The sequence below is a fragment of the Euleptes europaea genome, chromosome 18 (genome assembly GCF_029931775.1).
Source record: "Euleptes europaea isolate rEulEur1 chromosome 18, rEulEur1.hap1, whole genome shotgun sequence".
NCBI lineage: Eukaryota > Metazoa > Chordata > Lepidosauria > Squamata > Sphaerodactylidae > Euleptes > Euleptes europaea.
This window is the reverse complement of record NC_079329.1, coordinates 7,879,679-7,901,254: the sequence shown is the minus strand read 5'-3', so window position 1 is coordinate 7,901,254 and position 21,576 is coordinate 7,879,679. Positions and strand designations below refer to the sequence as shown.

Sequence of the window (21,576 nt, the reverse complement as noted above, 5' to 3'; positions counted from 1 at the left end):
CTCGATCCCGAGGAAGGTCCTCTCCGACCGGGGGGTCCAGTTTGTTGCCAAATTCTGGCGGGCTTTCCTAAAGTTAATGGGAGTGGAGGAACAGGGCCTTTCTTCCGCCTATCACCCCCAAACGGATGGTCAAACAGAACGAGTAAATGCGGTAGTAGAATGTTATTTGCGTTGCTATGTAAATTTCCACCAGGACGACTGGGTCGACCTGCTGCCATTTGCCGAATATGCGTACAACAATGCGCCTCATTCCTCTACCGGCTTTAGTCCCTTCCAAGTTATATACGGGACGGATTTTGGCCCTTTCGGTTCTGCCCCCGTCTCGCCAGAGCTCCAGTCTACCCCTGATCTTCAGGAGTGGATTCAGGTGGTTAAATCCACCTGGCCATGGTTGCTCAAAAATCTGGAAAGGGCAAAAAGCAAGTACAAGGAACAAGCGGACAAACACCGGTCTCCGGGATGGGATCTCAAGGTGGGGGAGCAAGTTTATCTGTCCACCAAAAACCTCCGCTCTCTTCGCCCCTGCAAAAAACTGAGCGACCGTTATGTAGGACCTTTCCCCATTACCAGAGTAATCAACGAGGTTACCGTGGAACTGAGTCTCCCTAAGACACTCAAGGGGGTTCATCCAGTCTTCCATATAAGCCTCCTCAAACCTTATGTAGCAGCTCCCCAGTTCCACCCCCCTCCCGCTCATGAGATTCCTACCGTAGTAGGAGGGGATACCCATTTGGAAATATCCAAGGTTTTAGATTCCAAATGGAAGAAAGGGAAACTGTTTTACTTTGTTCGCTGGAAAAACCTTGGCTCCGCTCATGACGAATGGGTGGCCGCACCCCACATGGCAGCTCCTCGCTTGGTCCGAGAATTCCACCTCGCTTATCCCGATAAGCCTCGTCCTCCCGGAGGGGGGCCTTAAGGGGGGCAGAATGTGAGGGTCTCTGTCTTTGTGTCTCTGCTTTCCATCACCTGCGGTATTATCAGTGAACTCGTAAAAGCAGTTCACACCTTCTGGTCTCAGGCGCCAGGCCTGATGGCCCATGTATCTTCCCCCCCGCTGTTTTCCTGCCAGTACTCCCTCAGGCCGGTGCGGCCTTGGAAGTGTGATAGCCGCACCAGACTTCCTGGGATCCGTCTGATGTTTTGTATTATGCCAAGCTTGTAACTTCCCATAACAATAAGTGTGAACCCCAGTGCCCCAGTGCCCTGGAGTCAATATATTCTGTAAACCCGTATAGCCCCTCACTTGCAACTTTCTACCTGTGCCTGTCTCATCTCCTGAAGGCTTCAATAAATCTATTGTTTCTGTATCAACGTCTGAGCAACTGATTTGGAGAAGCAAACTCAGAGAGGGGGATCTCTCACACTTATGGTGACCCCTTAAGGGTTTCAAGTCAAGAGATGTTCAGAAGTAGTTTCCATTGCCTGCCTCCGTGTCATGACACTAGTGTTCCTTCAAGCTCTCCCATTCAAATATTAGCCAGGGTCAGGGCTGAGTGTGACTGGCCCAAGGTCACCCAGCAAGCTTCCATGGCATGAGTGGGGATTTGAACCTGGGTTTCTTAGGTCCTAGTCCAACACCGCAACCTGACAAACAATCAGTACCTTGAAGGTTGCTACTCAGAGGAAGGCGATGACAAACCACCTCTGTTGTTCTCTCACCTTGAAAACCCTATGGGGTCGCCGTAAGTCAGCCGTGACTTGATGGCACTTTTCACCACCAATGTTCCACCCAGCCGGTTCAGAAATATCTGAACCCAGCACTACCCTGTCGCTCTTTTCCTGGCCCATTTATCCTTCCATTGGATTTATAACAATGTGGGGAAAGGCTGTGGCTCAGTGGCAGAGCATCTGCATGGCATGCAGAAGGTCCCAGGTTCAATCCCCGGCATCTCCAGTTAAAGGGACTATGCAAGAACCAACGGGTTGAAATTAAATCAAAAGAGTTTCTGTCTAGACATTAGGAAGAATTTTCTAACACTTACAGCAGTTCCTCAGTGGAACAGGCTTCCTCAGGAGGTGGTAAGCTCTCCTTCCCTGGAGGTTTTTAAGAAGAGGTTAGATGGACATCTGTCAGCAATGCTGATTCTATGACCTTAGCAGATGGTGAGAGGAAGGGCATCTTGGCCATCTTCTGGGCATGGAGTAGGGGTCACTGGGTGTGCGATGGGGGGAGGTATTTGTGAATTTCCTGCATTGTGCAGGGGGTTGGACTAGATGACCCTGGTGGTACCTTCCAATTCTATGATTCTATGATTCTATTATAAATAGGTGATGTGGAAGACCGCTGCCTGAGACCCTGGAGAGCCGCTGCCGGTCTGAGTGGACAATACTGACTTGGATGGACCAAGAGTCTGATTCAGTATAAGGCAGCTTCATGTGTTCATGTGTGTGTCAATGAAGAAGAAAAGATTTCTGTAGTATTTTACAGTCCTGCTGTCATTTCATTGCAGGGCTACTCACTTCAAGATGGAACACGAGAATCAAACCTTTGTAAGAGAGTTCATTCTCCTGGGATTAGCATGGAATTGGGAACTGCAGCTGTTCCTCTCTGTTCTCCTCCTAATCTTTTATGTCATCATCTTACCTGGGAATATCCTTATCATTGTAACAATTAGGACCGATGTCCAGCTACGGTCCCCCATGTTTTTCTTCTTGGCCAATCTGGCCTTCATGGACATCTGCTACAGCGCTGTTACCCCTCCCAACATGATAGCCAACCTCTTCAACAAGCAAAAATCCATCTCCTATCAAGGCTGCATGGCTCAGATTTTCTTCATCCACTTCCTGGGTGGGGCTGAGTTTTTCCTACTCATAGCCATGGCTATTGACCGGTATATGGCCATCTGCCACCCTTTACACTATGCCACCATGGTGACCAGAGCGGTTTGCTGGGTGTTGGTGTCATGTGCATGGGGTGGAGGCTTCATACACTCTATGATCCAGATGGGTCTCATCCTCCCGCTCCCATTCTGTGGTCCGAACAAACTGGACAACTTCTTCTGCGACGTTACCCAGATCATCAGGCTGGCTTGCACCAACACCTACTTTTTGGAGTTTGTCATGTTTATCAATAGCGGCCTGGTCAGTACTGCGTGCTTCATCCTCCTCCTCATCTCCTACGGGGCCCTGCTTATCAAGGTGAAGGTGGGCTCCAGCCAAGGGAAGACCAAAGCCGCCTCTACTTGCGTCACCCACATCATCATCGTCTTCATCATGTTCTGTCCTGCCATTTACGTTTACTGCCATCCTTTCCGGGACTTCCCCTTTGACAAGTTGGTGGGCTTTTTCCACACGGTGGTCTTTCCCTTGATGAATCCCATGATCTACACGCTGAGGAACAAGGAGGTCAAAGTTGCCATGTTCAGAATGCTCAGGAAATATAAACCTAGGAGGGGCAAGTGAAAAAACAAAAACAGATACAGTAACATAAAGGTTGATTGATTGGCTTGTTGTATAATTTAATTCTGTTCTCATGTGTGTGTAAAGTGTTGTCATGTTGCAGCTGAGTTATGGGAACCCAGTAGGGTTTTCATGGCAAGAGACTGACAGAGGTGGTTTGCCAGTGCCTTCCTCTGCATAGCGACCCTGGTATTCCTTGGTGGTCTCCCATCCAAATACTAACCAGGGCTGACCCTGCTTAGCTTCCAAGATCTGACGAGATCAAGCTAGCCTGGGCCATCCAGGTAAGGGTAAAAGGTATACAGAGATGGTTTGCCATTGCCTGCCTCTTCATAGCAACCCTGGATTTCCTTAGTGATCTCCCACATAAATACTAACCAGGGCCAAGTCTGCTTAGCTTCTGAGAACTAGACTGGGCCGTCCAGGTCAGGGCAGTTCTATTCTTATGGACTGTTTAATATTGAAGTAAATGATAACTAATTCTGTAGGAACATATCTGATTCACAGAGTTAGAGCAATATAGAAGGTTAATCATGTGTCTTCAACTCATAAGTACTTGAAAGAATTTAACCAGTACAATAGGGGGAAAGAAGTCCAAATGTTCCAGAGTGGTATGTTAGACAAATGATATTTCAGTGCTGTAGTATCTCTGTAGTAACTTGCCAAAATGATCTGGTCTCAAGGCTGGGAAAGACTTAAATAACCTCTACTTCACCCCTCTTTATTCACACAACTTGCCTTACATCTTTAAGAATCATAGAATCATAGAGTTGGAAGGGACCGCCAGGGTCATCTAGTCCAACCCTCTGCACAATGCAGGAAATTCACAACTACCTCCCCCACCCCCCAGTGACCCCTACTCCATGCCAAGAAGATGGCTAAGATGCCCTCCCTCTCATCATCTGCCTAAGGTCATAGAATCAGCACTGCTGACAGATGGCCATCTAGCCTCTGCTTAAAAACCTCCAGGGAAGGAGAGCTCACCACCTCCTGAGGAAGCCTGTTCTACTGGGGAACTGCTCTGTTAGAAAATTCTTCCTAAAGTCTAGATGGAAATTTAGATATGAAAATATAAGAGAAATTATTGAATGTAAAGAAGAAGATTGGACTTTAAGAAGAACTTAATATTAAAGATTGGTTTTGTATTATAAACTAAAAGATATATTCAATAAAGATAAACAAGTTGGATTTAACAAAAATAAATCCAAACTGGAAAATATATTAATAAAGGAAAATAAAGGATTGATAGGAAGGATATATAGACTATTAATTGAAGTAAATTTAGAACAAGAAAGAATTAAACCAGTGATGGTGAAATGGATGAAGGAATTAGGATATAATATTGATTTGGAAACATGGGAAAATTTGTGGAAGAAAGAATTTAAATTTACAATAACCAATGAAATTAGAGAGAACCTATACAAAATGTTAGGTTGTCATTGTCATTGTCACACCAATGCTCAACGTAATTTCCAGTGCAAAATTGGGAAGTGGTGTCATCATGTTGGCACCCTGCTCTAGGATTCACTCAAAGCTCTTTGGTTTAACCATAAAGTTTTAGGTGAATTCTAGAGCATAGCCCAGACATGAGGTCACCATAAATCAGGTGCGATTGTATGGCGTGCGCGCACACACACACATAGGAGGAGGAGGAGGAGGAGGAGGAGGAGGAGGAGAGTTGGTGTTTATATGCCGACTTTCTCTAAAGGGAGACTCAAACCAGCTTACAATCTCCTTCCCTTCCCCTCCCCACAACAGACACCCTGTGAGGTAGGTGGGGCTGAGAGAGCTGTGACTAGCCCAAGGTCACCCAGCTGGCTTCAGGTATAGGAGTGGGGAAACCAACCTGGTTCTCCAGATGAGACTCCACCGCTCCAAACCACCACTCTTAAGCACTACACCACACTGGCAAGAATGGCCCTGCTAGATTAAGTCAAAGGATTGTCCGATCAGATTTATTTATTACTCCAAAACCATTTAATATAATTAAATATAAATAGAATAGAATAGAATAGAGTAGAATCAAACCACAATGGTATTTACATGCATCAACCAAAAGAATCAAGAAAAAAAAAAGAACTGGAGATAGTCAAGCCATTTGTCTCCCAACCACGGCTGTGGGCATCCACTTACCCTGAAGGTAAGTTGCAAAACAGGCACGATAAAGAGAGCCATCCATATTGTTTGTTGTCCCCAGAGTCTTGGACATGACCAAAAGGGACTCTGAAATGCAAACGGGGGCTGTCTATCATATGCCGCTTTCAGAAGTGGTATGAAATGTTCGTTTGGTGCTAACTTTTTAATAAGGTCCTTGGGGATTGACGGAAGGAGCAACGCACCAGAGCTCTGTGTATCCTTAGATACACCTTCTCATCCCAGGCTCCCCTAGGGCCAGGAACGGCACAGCAATGGTGATCTGGAAGCTGTCTTCCTGCCTGAAGGACTAGTGGTGAGTGACTCAGCAGTGGTGCGTGAGAGCCAGCATGGTGTAGTGGTTAAGAGTGGTGGTTTGGAATGTTGGACTCTGATCAGGAGAACTGAGTTCGATTCCCCACTCCTCCACATGAGCGGTGGAGACTAATCTGGTGAACCGGGTTGGTTTCCCCATCCCTACACATGAAGCCAGATGGGTGACCTTGGGCTAGTCACAGCTTTCTTAGGGCTCTCTCAGCCTCACCTACCTCAGGGTGTCTGTTATGGGGGGGGAAGGGAAGGTGATTGTAAGCCAGTTTGATTCTTCCTTAAGTGGTAGAGAAAGTCAGCATATAAAAACCAACTCTTCTTCTGCTCCTCCTCCTCCCACTCCTTCTTCTTCTTTTCTCCAGCTGATCTTCTCAGCCATCTTGGCTAGGAGAACCTTCTCATCGGGTACACTCAGATCTCTCCCTCCCTGCTGGTTGAGCTTTGCACAAATGCTCGCCCCAGAGGAGTAGTCGAACTGATCTATGAGATTGTCTGTTGGAATCATTCTCAGGTCCTTTCACAAAGATCAGCTTCCCTGAGCAACCCATTTCTGCCCCCGATGAACCCACAGGGATCTAGGCTGTTAGTTGGCGCCTCATAAGGTACTATATTTTCTTCTTTCTTTAGTGAGATATTGGGTAAATGTTTTGAAAAGGCTGTTAATATGCATGAATACCCTGGACATCATTCCAGAGGGGTTAGTCTGTGAGGTTGTTGTAGCAAAATTAATCAGGAAGTCTTATGGCACATGAAAAGTTATTATTCTAACATATGTTTTTGTCAAATGCATGCAGTGGATCTTCATCAGGCAGAGTAAAGACAGTATTCATCATACGGGAGGGGCCGTGGCTCAGTGGCAGAGCCTCTGCTTGGCCCCCAGAAGGTCCCAGGTTCAATCCCTGGCATCTCCTACTAGGCAAGTAGGTGATGTGAAAGACCCCTACCTGAGACCCTGGAGAGCCACTGCCGGTCTGAGTAGACAATACTGACTTTGATGGACCAAGGCTCTGATTAGTATAAGGCAGCTTCATGTGTTCAAGGCCAATTCAGTCAGAATTTCCAGGGAAGATCAGCAGTAGTTGAATTTTCAGGAACGATACAATTAGAGACAGATTTGCACTAGCTACCCAGGATGTACGTAGTGACAGCTTGCAATGAAAACCAGCCAGTTCACATATATCTTCATCTTGCCGTCTAGGTGGACCAGTGACCATGAAGCCTGCCACCGTTTCTCAGACCTGAAAAGCTTGGGGTGGCGAAAAAGCCAGCCTTCTGCATTGGTTCCAGTTTGGGAAACAGGTCCAAATAATTCAGAACTGCAAAAATCTGGGGAGAATGTCAGATAATTTCAGGACCATCTGTAGCCAACCTACTCAATGGCTGCATGGATAACAAGAAGAAGAAGAGTTGGTTTTTATACCCTGATTTTCTCTACCTTTTAAGGATTCTCAAACTGGCTTACAATCACTTTCCCTTCCTCTCCCCACAACAGACACCCTGTGAGGTAGGTGGGACTGAGAGAGCTCTAAGAGAGCTGTGACTAGCCCAAGGTCACCCAGCAGGCTTCATGTGCAGGAGTGGGGAAACAAACCTGGTTCACCAGATTAGAATCTGCCGCTCATGTGGAGGAGTGGAGAATCAAACCCGCTTCTCCACATTAGAGTCCACCACTCTTAACCACGACACCACGTTGGCTATATACGTAAAGAAGACACATATCCTTGTTTGTTGTGTCCTGATATACATACCAACCACTATTTCTGTACCCCCTATCTAATATTTATTTCTGTAAATAAAATAAAATAAAATAAATGATAACAATAATAAAAACAATAACCCCACTACAGAGGTATGCACTGTAGGAATGGAGCACGGGAATCACACAGTGGTGACGGAGTTTGTTCTCCAAGGATTAGCAAAGAACTGGGAGTTACAGCTGTTCCTGTCTGCCCTCCTCCTACTCTTCTATGTCATCATTCTACCTGGGAATATCCTTATCATTGTGACAATTCGGAATGACCCCCGCCTAGGATCCCCCATGTTTTTCTTCTTGTCCAGCCTGGCCTTCATGGACATCTGCTATAGCACCGTCACCCCTCCCAAGATGATGAGTAATCTCTTCACTCGCCAGAAGACCATCTCCTATCAATGTTGCTTGGCTCAGATTTTTTTTATCCACTTCCTAGGCGGAGCTGAGATCTGCCTGCTTATTGCCATGGCTTTTGACCGGTATGTGGCCATTTGCCACCCACTGCACTATGCCACGATGGTGACCAGGGTCGTTTGCTGGGCGCTGGTGATAGGCTCGTGGGCTGGAGGCTTCATGCACTCTATGATCCAGATGATTCTCATCATCCCACTCCCTTTCTGTGGCCCGAACAAACTGGACAACTTCTTCTGTGACGTTACCCAGATCATCAGGTTGGCCTGCACTGACACCTACTCCTTGGAGTTGGCCATGTTTATCAATAGTGGCCTGGTCACCACCTCATGCTTTATCATCCTCCTCACCTTCTATGGGGCCTTGCTGGTCAAGGTGAGGACAGGCTCAGCCCATGGGAAGAAGGCTGCCTCCACTTGTATCACCCACATCATCATTGTCTTCGTGATATTTGGCCCAGCCATCTATGTCTATTGCCGCCCTTTCCAGGACTTCCCATTTGACAAGGTGGTGGCCTTTTTCCACACGGTGGTCTTTCCTCTGATGAACCCCATGATCTACACCTTGAGGAACAAGGAGGTCAAGGCTGCTATGATCAGATGGTTAAAGAAAAATAAAGGGGCTGTGGCTCAGTGATAGAGCATCTGCTTGGCATGCAGAAGGTCCCAGGTTCAATCCACGGCATCTCCACTTAAAGGGACTAGGCAAGTAGGTGATGTGAAAGACCCCTGTCCGAGACCCTGGAGAGCCGCTGATGGTCTGGGTAGACCATACTGACTTTGATGGACCAAAGGTCAGCTTCAGTATAAGGCAGCTTCATGTGTTCAAGTAGGTACAAAAACAATACAAAAATGTAAAATTTGATGTTTTGATTTCCTTTTTCCTTTAAATGTTAGTTTCTTGGGCCATTTATGCAAAGCTGCTTCCCCGCAGTCACCCCTGCCAACTGCATTGGGGCTGCCTTTTGATTATACATGCCTTTCCCAACCGTCAGAGGTCGCCTCATGCTCCCCACGGGGTTCCGTGCATTTTGCCCATGTTTTCCTGATGCAGTTTTTGCCAGAATCCAGAAAATGCAGGCGATATGGTTGTACACCTGTGGGGAGAGCAAGGCAACTTCTGATGTAACATTGTACCTGCTGAAAGAGATCTGCAGACCTGTTCTGCCAATGTGTTTGTAACTGGTGGTGGTAGTGGTATGGGTTCACATGGCATCTACTCTGTGTATGGAATAGGGTTGCCAGCTCTGGGTTAGGAAATTCTTGGGGATTCGGGCATGGAGCCTGGGAATGGTGGGTTTTGGGGAGGAACCTCAGCAGAGTATAAAGCCATAGAGTCCACCCTCCAAAAGCAGCCATTTTCTCCAGGGGGACTGATTTGTGTAGACTGGAGATCAGATGTAATTCCAGGATATCTCCAGGGCGTACCTGGATGTTGGCAACCCTTGACTGTGGAAATGGTGGCTGAAGCATAAGGTACTGGAGTTCACGGTATCTCGTGGTTATGTATTTTGATCCAAATTGTAAATATGAAACTATTTTTCAGCAGATTGCAAACAATAAATTGTATGCTTTTACAAACTGTAAGCCTGGAGAAATAAAATGATTTTAAGTCAGTAAATCACAACGTTTTTGTGCTGGTTTCCTGTTACATGGATACACCAAGCAAGTTTTTTAAAAACACATATACAAGCAAACGCACAGTAAGAAATACACACGAAATACACACGATTGGTTGTTAGCTCCTCCTCTTCACCATATTGTGGATGGTCAACCAAGACCCTGCATCATTCGTCCTAAGCATCCACTTTCCTGGGGTTGGATCCAGACTTAGGGTTGCCAGGTCCCTCTTCACCATCGGTGGGAGGTTTTGGGGGCAGAGCCTGAGGAGGGCGGGGGTTTGGGGAGGGACTTCAATGCCATAGAGTCCAATTGCCAACGGGGCCATTTTCTCCAGGTGAACTGATCTCTATTGGCTGGAGATCAGTTGTAATAGCAGGTGATCTCCAGATAGTACCTGGAAGTTGGCAACCCTATCCAGACTATATTTTTCAGTCGCTAGAATGGACATTTCCTACCTCTCCCCTCCCTCTGCAGCCCACTGGTCTCCATAAAATGCTGCTCCTCAGAGATACAAGACTGAAGAACTTCACGGGGAGAGGGCAGGCCTGCCGTAAGAAGGGAAAAATCAGTGGGAGTTGGCAAGTTCGCCTGGATCCAACCCATGACATTAATGGGTAGAGTTGCCTGGTCTCTCTTTGCCACTGGCGGGAGGTTTTTTGGGCAGAGCCTGAGGAGGGCAGGGTTTGGGGAGGGGAGGGGCTTCAATGCCACGGAGTCCAATTGCCAAAATGGCCATTGTCTCCAGGTGAACCAATCTCTATTGGCTGGGGATCAGTTGTAATAGCAGGAGATCTCCAGCTAGTACCTGGAGGTTGGCAACCCTATTAATGGACCTTCCTTCATTCCCCATTAATAGGCCTTCCATCAGTCCCAAAACAGCAGATGTAGAGGAAGGGAAAGATATCACAAAATATAGTTATTGGTCGACACAAGGGATTGGGGAATGAGGCTACCATCTCACACAAGTCTGTTTCGGGTATCTACCCAGACAGCAGCTTCTACCATATCACAAGGATCTTTTCTGTGTGACTGAAGGTAAGCTGTGAGTCTATGCGATAAAACATTTTAAAACATTTAAACAGACCTTCTTCCTGAAATGTTGGGGAGATACTGTTAGAGTTAAGCATAACTTCACTTCCAGACATTTTGTGCCCTCTCCCGCGACAGCCATTTTGTGGTTGGCTCCACCTCCTGCAGCAGCCATTTTGGGGTTGTGCCTACTACCCTGGGTCATACTAGAGAGAATGAGGGCTCAGTGCTGTATAGATAATGGAAGAAATCCAAACAGCACTACAAGGTAATGTTAACAAAAGATAAATTTGTAAGAGTGAAGGTAAGTGCAAGAAGTGAACATATATACAAGAATTAAAGGGAAACACAATCAGAGTTTTTCAATACAATTAGCATAAACAGTCCAGCAAGATATGCAATATAACAAAGGAAATTGTCCATTGGATCACATAAAAACAATATAGCTGTCCATAATAGACTTTCCTGTGCTACTCAGTAGCTGGACACAAGATGTCAAAAACAAGGACCACAGCGAGGAGGTGCCAGAAGAGGTGCCCGGACGTGTCGTCTAGATCATGCACACTTTCCGCACATGGCTTCATCAGCTACACGTATCAAAAAAGTTCATGACAATCATATCAATTTCAACGAGGGACCAAAAGGATTTCTATCTAGGTCTCCAAAGCAAACCAGACCAGAGAATGGTCCCTTGAGGGTGGCTGAGTAAAACATGCCCTGGGGTCTCTTCGCTTGCCTCTCTAAGAGCAATGTGCCAGCTAATAGCATGCCTCCCAGAAGAATGAAATTATTTCCCCCTGACTCCTTTCCCTCTCATTTGCTGCCGCCCGCATTTAACCTGCAGTCTGTAGAAATACCTCCCCCCTTTGCCGCTTGCATCATGGGGATGTAGCTTGCTAGAACGGTTTTGGGCCCGTGCCTTCAGAAGAAGCTGGTCCAGCCAACCCCGAGGAGCTTCTGTTGGGAGTCTATCAGGTGGGTGCGAATCCAATTGAGGGAACATGACACTGTTTTTCCAGCAACCAGGCAGAAGGTGGTTCACTTCTCCTACTCAAGGACAGCTCCAGTGTTCCAGGCCGGCATCAGCAACCTTGAGGTAAGGCAGCAGCCAGGGCCCATTGCTTTCAACCCCCAGTCTCACTTATTTGAGAGCCAGCATGGTGTAGTGGTTAGGAGCGGTGGACTTTAACCCGGAGAACCGGGTTTGATTCCCCCCCACCCCGCTCGTTCACATGAAGCCAGCTGGGTGACCTTGGGCCAGTCACAGCTCTCTCTGAATTCTCTCAGCCCCACCTACCACACAAGGTGCCTGTTGTGGGGAGAGGAGGAAATGGTGATTGTGAGCTGCTTTGAGACTCCTTAAAGGTAAAGAAAAGCAGGGTATAAAAACCAACTCAGATCTCAGATATTTGCCCCCAAGATTTTTTTAAAATCTTGTGACAATAAAATGGGATCCTGAAACAAATGAGTGGGCAACCTTTGAGCATTAGTAGAAGATTGGGCAGCTCTGTTCATTTTAACCCAGGTACAGCTCCAAGTAGGAAATGTTGTGATGAAAGAAAATGGTTTTCTTTCCTCAGAAGGATCATAAGCAAGAGAAAGCAGACCTTCAGGGCTGGATTAGGCTGTAGCCATCGAGTTTCGTATTCTGTCTTCCAACACTGTCCACTACGGTGTTTTGGGAGGGGTTTTCCAACCCAGACAGGAAAATCTTATCTGCCTCGTCATTTCCTTGTGCTCAGCAATCAGAGGTCTGTTGCATCAGAGCATGGAGGGTACACATGCTGTCATGCATAATGTGTCTTGTGTGTGTGTGTGTGTTAAGTGCAGTCAAGTCGCTTCCAACTCATGGCAACCCTATGAATGAAAGTCCTCCAAATTGTCCTATCTTTGACAGCCTTGCTCAGATGTTGCAAATTGAAGGCTGTGGATTCCTTTATTGAGTCAATCCATCTCTTCTTGGGTCTTCCTCTTTTCCTGCTGTCCTCAACTTTTCCTAGCATGATTGTCTTTTCCAGTGTCTTACCCAGGACTATATATATACATGGAAGCTTTGTCTGTTGCTGCCTAAGACACATCTGTTCTTCTGACCATCACAGAAACCTGGGGTAAAGATTCCCCCTGGCTAACCTTGTCTTTTATCTGATCCATTATTTATTTTACTTCCTTTCTTATCAATCTTTAACTTGCTTCTTGGGAGAGAAGGAAGCATGGTATAGCCTGATCTTGTCAGATCTCAGACGCTAGGCTCTTCGGGGGATGAAGACGAAGAAGAGTTGGTTTTTATATGCCAACTTTCTCTACCACTTAAGGGAGACTCAAACCGGCTTACAATCTCCTTCCTTTCCCCTCCCCACAACAGACACCCTGGGAGGTAGGTGGGTCTGAGAGAGCTCTAAGAGAGCTGTAACTTGCCCAAGGTCACCCAGCTGGCTTCGTGTGTAAGAGTGGGGAAACAAACCCAGTTCCCCAGATTAGCCTCCGCCACTCATATGGAGGATTGGGGGAATCAACCTGGTTCTCCAGATAAGACTCCACTGCTCCAAACCACCGCTCTTAACCACCATGCTGGAAGGCAATGATAAACCACCTCTGCTTCTCACTTGCCTTGAAAGCCCCTTGCTGAGGTCTAGATCAGGGGTGTTGAACTCATTTGTTACGAGGACCGGATATGACATAAATATCACTTGGTTGGGCTGGGTCATGCATACCATAAAATTTAATGCCAGGTACAGGAGATACAAACTTTATAGAAGACACAGGCAAAGCCAATTAATCTTTTTTACTGTATTTTTTACTTAAAATACAAACAAACTTAACAGAATGACACTCTTACAGTATTTTCTTTTATTTAACAGTTGGATCATTTTTTACCTTGGGAATGGGGAGGGGGCTGGCTCAGCTGGCTCGTGAGTTGGATAGGAGCTCTCAAGGGGCTGGATCCTGCCTGCAGGCCTTATATTTGACACCTCTGGTCGAGATATTCCTAAGGACAAGTATATTCTGGGGAAGGAATGGTTTATTGGAAAAAATGCCTTACTTTGCTGCTGCAGATCAAACTTTGGGTGGCGGAGAAATATCTACAAGTAGGGTTGCCAGCTGCGGGTTGGGAAATACCTGGAGATTTTGGGGATGGGGTCTGAAGAGGGTGGGGTTTGGGAAGAGGAGAGACTTCAATGCAGCAGAGTCCAATTGCCATTTCCTTCAGGGGAACGGATCTCTGTTGGCTGGAGATCAGTTGTAATGGCAGGAGATCTCCAGCCACCGCCTGGAGGACGGCAACCTTGTTGACAGCCCTGAGCTGTAGCTTTGAAGAATGGAAGAATATTTAGTTGGGGGTGCAACATAATCTGGGGGCATCATCTGCCATTGGGGGCACCATCTGCCACTGTCAATACAAGCAACTGTGGTGGAAGGTGACTCATTACAATTTCCTTTCTTTTCCCCTATAATTCTCAGTGACAGGCAAAAAGTGAATGGAGTGGGGAAACAAGACCACGGTGACCGAATTTGTCCTCCTCGGCTTCTCTCCATCCTGGGAAGCCCACCTCCTTTTATTTGTCCTCTTCCTCTTCCTCTACACGGCCACCCTCTTCAGCAACCTTGTTATTCTACTGGCCATTTCCCAGGACCGCTGTCTTCTTCGTTCTCCCATGTTCTTTCTCCTGGCCCACTTGGCCTTCCTGGACCTCTGCCTGTCCTCGTTTGCCACCCCGAGAGCCCTCTTCGACCTCCTCACCCAACGTCAGGTCATCTCCTTCCAGGGCTGCATGACACAGATCTTCTTCCTCCATCTCTTTGGAGGCAGTGAGATGCTGCTTCTCATGGTGATGGCCTATGACCGATACGTGGCCATCTGCCATCCACTCCACTATGCCTCCCTCATGAGCCAGCGCCGTTGTGTGGGGCTTGTGCTGGCCTCCTGGGTTGGTGGACTTCTCCACACCAGCGTGCAGATGGCCTTCATGATCGATGTCCCCTTCTGTGGGCCCAACCACGTGGACAGTTTCTTCTGTGACATTCCCTTGGTCATCAAGTTGGCTTGTCTTGACATCTATCCCCTGGAGATCATGATGATGACCAACAGTGGCCTCATGTCTCTGGTTGGATTCATCACTGTGATTGTCTCCTACGGACTAATTCTCTCAACCATCCATTCCAGAGCTCCTTCCGAAGGGACTTCCAAGGCTATCTCCACCTCCACCACTCACCTCATAGTGGTCAGCATGTACTTTGGGCCTTGTATATATATTTACTTGCGTCCCAGCACCCGCTTCATGAGTGATAAAGTGTTGTCCATCTTCTACACAGCTGTCACCCCCTTGCTAAACCCAGCCATCTATGCTTTGAAAAACAAGGAAATGAAGTCTGCCATGGGGAAGTTGTTGGGAAGACATTCTGTGCAGGTTTCTGATCGGATTCCTGTCATCGCAGCCGGAGTGGTTGTCTCTTGGAGATGCAAGAGAAGCAGCCATGAGGGTATGCCAGGGGGTCGTTTGGCATCACAGTTACCAGTTGCCTAACATGGACACTGTATGGCTGAGGGGCTTATGAGAAATACACAGCCAGGGATGCCAGTGAGATGAAGCCCAGCATGTTTTCCCAGTTAAGGAGGAAAAGACTTGCTCCATTATTGCCCTACTATTTAGATCTCCTGCTTATTTACCGGGCAGTGCAATCCCTGGCGTGTGCTGTGCCATCAGCTTGGACTCAATTCATGTCAGGTATGGCCATTTATGCTGAGCTATTTCCCTGCAGTCATCCCTGCTGGTACTTTGTTTTGATTATGCATGGCTTTCCCGACCCTCAGAGGTTGCCTCGCTCTCCCTGCGGGTTTCTGCACATTTTGCCCGCGTTTTCTGGATTCTTGCTAAAACAGCATCCGGAAAACATGGGCAAAATGTGCGGAAAATGAAGCACTGGGGCAATCGGTAGGGTGATCACAAGAGAAACAGCCCTGCATAAATGGCCTATGACTGTACCAGTTTGAAGACTTATGGCAAAATGTAAGTACACAGAATGAATTGATTCTGTCTGATTTTGAGCTGTAATCCTAACCATGTAATTTAAAATTGGAGGGAAGGCAGCATGGTATAACCCAATTTTGTCAGATACCAAAAGCTAAGCAGGGTCAATACTTGGATGGGAGACCACCGAGGAAGACTCTGCAGAGGAAGGCAATGGCAAACCACCTCTGCTTCTCACTGGCCTTGAAAGCCCCTCTCTGGGATCGCCATAAATTGCTTGCAACTTCACGGCCCATAAGTGTGCACGTGATTTTAAACTGGAATGGTAGCCTCAACTTTCTGCCCTAAAATGGCAAAAAAGAACACCAGCCTGCATAGACAGTCTCGCCCACTGCTTGTCAATTGGACACCACATTCTACTGCTTCTTCCTGGAGAATGCCCCCACCGCTTGAACACTCAATGACAACTCTTTTTCTTTTGTTTTAACAAGCTCCCCAAGCGCTGGGTTGGGCTTGCTTCCAGGACCAACCTTGGAGCAGGTCTGGTCCATCATTGTGTAACTTCTCATGGGGACACCAGAGGTAATTTAGTACTGGGAAACATGAAAAACTGGGGCTGACTCGGACTGGGATCTCTTTTCCCAGCAAGGTGCTGAAGGGTAAGTTGACTTATCTCGTCTTCCAATGTCAATCGTTTCATGTGTCTTTGTTCCTTGTCTTCTGACTCTACCTTGTCAAGTTTGCCTGGTAGCCAGCAGGATGCCTGACTAAACAAAGGTTTTAAAATAATAATTTATTATTAGGTCTATGACAGCAGTCTTTAAGGGAAGAGGAAAGGAAGGGAGGAGAAGACGAGGGAGGATAGGAAACATAATACATAGTAAACATAATAAGGATAATACAATCTTAAGTTAACAATGCTAAAAATTAGATGTCAGTCCAATAAGTAAAAATCCTAACTAAAATAAACTGGGGGTGGAACGAACTGATTAAAAATTGCCAGAGGCAGGCTTTGAGAGTTCTTTCTTCTTAAGAGCAGCCGCTCTGGCCAAAAAGCAGGCAACATTCGATGTGGCTGCACCATTAGTTGAGTCGCCAAGCAAAAAAGGTAACACCCAGACATGTAGAAGGAGGTTCAAGCTGGTGAGGACTGGAGCAATAAGAGCATCTCTATCTTGAGACCAGCGAGGACAGCGGAGCATCAGATGGTCCAACGTTTCAATTTCGCTCATGTTACATGGGCAGAGACAGTCCGGAAAAGGTATCCCGGTATATCTGCCCAACATGACCATGGATGGAAAGGCATTTAAACAAGCTAAAAGGAGAGCCCGATGATATGAGAAGATTGAAACCGTAAAGTGGAACTCTGGAAGCTTCTCTGGTGGGGGGAGTCCCAAGACCAGACGGGAGCAAGTACGTCTGGCCCTCCCAACCATACTGGCCCAATCTAACTCCTTCAATCTCTTCAAGATTGCCACTAAATAAGATGGAACCAGGTTGTCAGAGGGAGCAGAGATTTAGAGTCCCAGTACTTTTAGTTTTTCCGCTAACAGATTCAGCCAGGGGTTGGGGGCCGGGTCCTTAAGAATAAGATGGAGAAACCCCACCTGGGACGGGAGATTGTCGTCAGGCAACTTAAACCTAAGCTTAATTGCTCTCCTCCACGCACGTGCCTCAAGCGAGGGTTGGGCCAATTCCATATGGAGGGCAGGCCCAGCAACACACCTCGGGGTTCCAGTAATTCTCCTGAGAAAATTGTTCAGAAGGCAATCTAGTCTCTCATCCACACCGGGAATCCAAATGTCTGCTCCATACAGAATCTGGGAAACCACCTTCGCGTTGAAGACATCAATGGCAGATGGGATGTGCTTGTCCCCCTTGGTTTGAAAAAACCTCTCTACCATTACAGTGGTGGATCTTGCTGTCTTCTTCACATGGTCCAGATGGGCAGACCAAGATAGGTTGTAACTGAAGACAATGCCCAAGTAGCGGAAGGTGGAAACCCATTCGAGAACAAACGTTTTTGAAAACCTTCCTTCATCGCCTCCTTCTTCCTGGGTTTGTCTGGTTCATTCACATGGCTTCAGACATTTCAAGCTAACCAATCCTTCCTTGGGAGAAAAAGGCAACATATGGTATGCCTGTAATATTCCTGTTACACAGACATCTCAGCAAGGCAGGAATGAAGAAACTGCTTGAGCAGTTGGAGTATCAGACTAGGATCTGGGCGAACCAAGTTCAGATCCCCCACTCTGCCATGAAAAACCTGCTGCGTTACTTTGGAACAGTCACAGATTTTCATCCTGACCTACCTCGTAGGGTTTATTTTATTTATTTTACAAAATTCATCTTTTACCTTTCTGCCCTCACAAGGGCCACCCAGGTGGCTAAGATATTGTTGTTAGAATAAAATGGAGGAGAGAGGAACAGGAATGTGAGCCTGGGTCTTAGTCCAAGATACTGTGACTACGTATAAAACATGAAGATAGGAACCCTCCACACACTGTTGCCCCCCCCCATCAACTGGTATTCAGAGGTACACTGCCTCTGAACATGGAGGATCCTTTTAGCTATTATAACTGTGTGTGTGTGTGCCATCAAGTCACAGCTGACTTATGGCAACCCTGTAGGGTTTTTAAGCTTCATGTGGAGGAGTGGAGAATTGAACCCGGTTCTCCAGATTAGAGTCCATTGCTCCAAATCACCACTCTTACCCACTACACCACACTAATAGCAGCAATTAGGCTTCTCTTCCCTGAACAGATCTAACCACTTTTGAAGGCACCATGTCGATTGGTTCAGCTTAAGAACATAAGAAAGGCCATGCTGGATCAGACCATGGTCCATCAAGTCCAGCAGTCTGTTCACACAGAGGCCAATCAGGTGCCTCCAGGAAGCCCCCAAACAAGAAGGCAGCAGCAGCATTATCCTGCCTGTGTTCCACAGCACCTCATATATTCGGCATGCTCATCTGATCCTGGAGAGAATAGATGTGCATAATGGCTAGTATTTACTTTGACCAGCAGCCATGGATAGCCCTCTCCTCCATAAGAACATAAGGATCAGCTGGATCAGACCAAGACCCATCAAGTCCAGCAGTCTGCTCACACGGTGGCCAGCCAGGTGCCTCCAGGAAGCCCACAAACAAGACGACTGCAGCAGCATCCTGCAAGTGTTCCACAGCACCTCATATAACAGGCATGCTCCTCTGATCCTGGAGAGAATAGGTCTGCATCATGACTAGTATCCATTTTGACTAGTAGCCAGGAATACCCCTCTCCTCCATGAACATGTCCACTCCCCTCTTAAAGCCTTCCAAGTTGGCAGCCATGACCACATTTCGGGGCAGGGTCTGTAACCCAGAGAATTTCAGCCAGCAAAGCTTTTCCTGTCATAGTGAGGGTGCAGATGCCTCCAGGCTGCTTGGTCTCTGCAGAAGCCCAGGCAGGAAGCAAACACTGAGCTTTCCCACATGAGCTTGCTCTCTCTATTTTCCTGCTAGTGTAGTGGTTAAGTGTGGTGGACCCTAATCTGGAGGACCGGGTTGGTTTCCCCAATCCTCCACATGAAGCCTGGCAGCTTCATGTGTGTTCATGTGTCTAGACGTTTGCTATGCATGGACCATTCAGGTGGCTCAGTGGTAGAGTCTCTGCTTGGCATGCAGAAGGTACCAGGTTCAATCCCCGGCATCTCCAGTTAAAGGGACTAGGCAAGTAGGTGATGTGAAAGACCTCTGCCTGAGACCCTGGAGAGCCATGGAGAGGCTGTGGCTCAGTGGCAGAGCATCTGCTCGTCATGCAGAAGGTCCCAAGTTCAATCCCGAGCATCTCCAGTTACAGGGACTAGGCAGGTAGGTGATGTGAAAGACCTCTTCCTGAGACCCTGGAGAGCCATGGAGAGGCTGTGGCTCAGTGTTAGAGCATCGGCTCATCATGCAGAAGGTCCCAGGTTCAATCCGCAGCATCTCCAGTTAAAGGGACTAGGCAGGTAGGTGATGAGAAAGACCTCTGCCTGAGACCCTGGAGAGCCATGGAGAGGGGCCATGGCTCAGTGGTAGAGCATCTGCTTGGCATGCAGAAGGTCCCAGGTTCAATCTGCAGCATCTCCAGTTAAAGGGACTAGGCAGGTAGGTGATGAGAAAGACCTCTGCCTGAGACCTTGGAGAGCCGCTGCCAGTCTGAGTAGACAATACTGGCTTTGATGGACCAAGGGTCTGATTCAGGTTCATGTGTTCATGTGTACAGGAGATGCGCCCAGTGAGATGAAGCGGGGGAAACTGCACAACAACGGTGAAAGAGTTTGTGCTGCTGGGCCTGTCGCAGACAAGGGAGATCCAGCTCTGCCTCTTCTTCCTCTTCCTCTTCATCGACACCCTCATCCTGCCCGTGAACATCCTCATCATTGTGACCATCTAGAGCAACTCCCGCCTCAGCTCCCCCATGTTTTTCTTCCTCGGCAACTTGATGTTCTTTGATCTCTGCTACTGCTCCATCACACCGCCCAAAATGTTGGCCAACTTGTACTCACGCTGGAAAGCCATCTCCTACTGGGGCTGCATGGTCCAGATCTTCTTCCTCCACTGGCTGGGAGCTGCCAAGTTCCTCCTCCTCATCGGCATGGCCTTTGACGTGGCTATCTGCCACCCTTTGCGTTACGGCAACGTTGTGAGCAAAGGCGTCTGCTGGAGTCTTGTCGCGACTGTCTGGCTTCTCGGCTTGATGCACTCCTTGATCCAGATCGTCCCCATCGTCCACCTTCCCTTCTGTAGACCCAACAGGCTGGACAATTTCTTCTGCGACATCAACCAGATCATCAAGCTGGAGTGCTGGCGTGCACGGACACCTACACCATGGAGTTAGTCATATTCTTCAACAGCGGCTTGGCCACTCTGATGTGCTTCATCCTCCTCCTCTCCTACGGAGCCCTGCTTGCCAAGGTGAGGTCCGGCTCCACCAAGGGGAAGAGCAAGACAGCCTCCACCTGCGTCACCCACATCATCATCGTCTTCATCATGTTTGCCCCCGCCATCTACATGTACTGCCGCCCGTTCCAGGACTTCCCACTCGACAAGGTGGTGGCCATCTTCCACACTGTGGTCTTCCCTCTTATGAACCCCATGGTTTATACCTTGAGGAACAATGAAATCAAGCTTGCTATACAGAAGATGATCACCAAAAATAAGATCTGGGGCAGGGAGTGATGTCAGAGGCAGCTGGGTGAGTGTGGAAAATGGGGACGTAACTCTGTGCCCAAGGACTTCACAATCTGTATTAATGCTGCAACTAGGATTGTGCAAAAACAAACAAACAAAAAACCCGGTAAATTTCGGGTTCGGGTTTATTGGGCCTGATTTTTTCCAGTAAACCCGGAATAAGCCGAATACCCATACCGGTAAATATGGGTATTCGCTTATTTCTGAGTTTGCTGAAAAAAATAGGGCCACCCAATATAGTCTATGGGGATTTTTTCCAAAGCTTCTGTGGGAGCCTTTTTGGAGGTAGAGTCACCAACTTTGCAGCATGGCTGCAAGGACTCTCCTTAGATGGTCACCAAACTTTGGTGAGCTTTGGGACAGGGGGTCCGATTTTATGGGCCAGCGAAGGGGTCAGCCCCATTCTCCAGGCATTTGCGAGCCAAGCTGTCCATCAGTTTTCAGGTTCTGAAGTTCAGTGTTGCCGAGGACTGGCAGAAACTGCCAATTGACCTGTTAATTAGCTCACAGAGTTCAGCTGTGAATCTGGTATGGAAGGGGAAACTAACTCGTACCCTAAAAAGTTCCATGGAACTTTATCGTTTTCTTCCTACCCCTCCTTTCTGCCAAGAAGAGATTTGTATTATGCTCTTTACACTTTACAATGCTTCTCTATGGAGGAGGGGGTGACACTTCGGGACCTGACCCAATCTTCAGCAAACTTTGGGGTTCATGCAAGGA

General features: G+C 47.5%; 3 protein-coding genes and 1 pseudogene across 3 annotated transcripts; all 4 read left to right on the top strand.

Moving 5' to 3' along the window:
* The first annotated feature begins 2,469 nt into the window (after window positions 1–2,469).
* Window positions 2,470–3,405, top strand: LOC130490344 (olfactory receptor 4N2-like). The gene has a single exon (XM_056864171.1). It carries the CDS (start codon window positions 2,470–2,472, stop codon window positions 3,403–3,405), a length of 936 nt encoding a protein of 311 aa, XP_056720149.1.
* Window positions 3,406–7,726: 4,321 nt separating this feature from the next.
* LOC130490343 (olfactory receptor 4N2-like) lies at window positions 7,727–10,202 on the top strand. Its single transcript, XM_056864170.1, has 2 exons — window positions 7,727–8,650; window positions 10,155–10,202. The coding sequence occupies exons 1-2, from the start codon at window positions 7,730–7,732 to the stop codon at window positions 10,200–10,202; spliced, it is 969 nt and encodes a 322-aa protein (XP_056720148.1). The 5' UTR covers window positions 7,727–7,729.
* Window positions 10,203–14,153: 3,951 nt separating this feature from the next.
* LOC130490342 (olfactory receptor 4K14-like) lies at window positions 14,154–15,200 on the top strand. Its single transcript, XM_056864169.1, has one exon. The coding sequence runs from the start codon at window positions 14,154–14,156 to the stop codon at window positions 15,198–15,200; it is 1,047 nt and encodes a 348-aa protein (XP_056720147.1).
* Window positions 15,201–15,588: 388 nt separating this feature from the next.
* LOC130490341 (olfactory receptor 4N2-like) lies at window positions 15,589–20,844 on the top strand (annotated as a pseudogene).
* The last annotated feature ends 732 nt before the right edge of the window (window positions 20,845–21,576 follow it).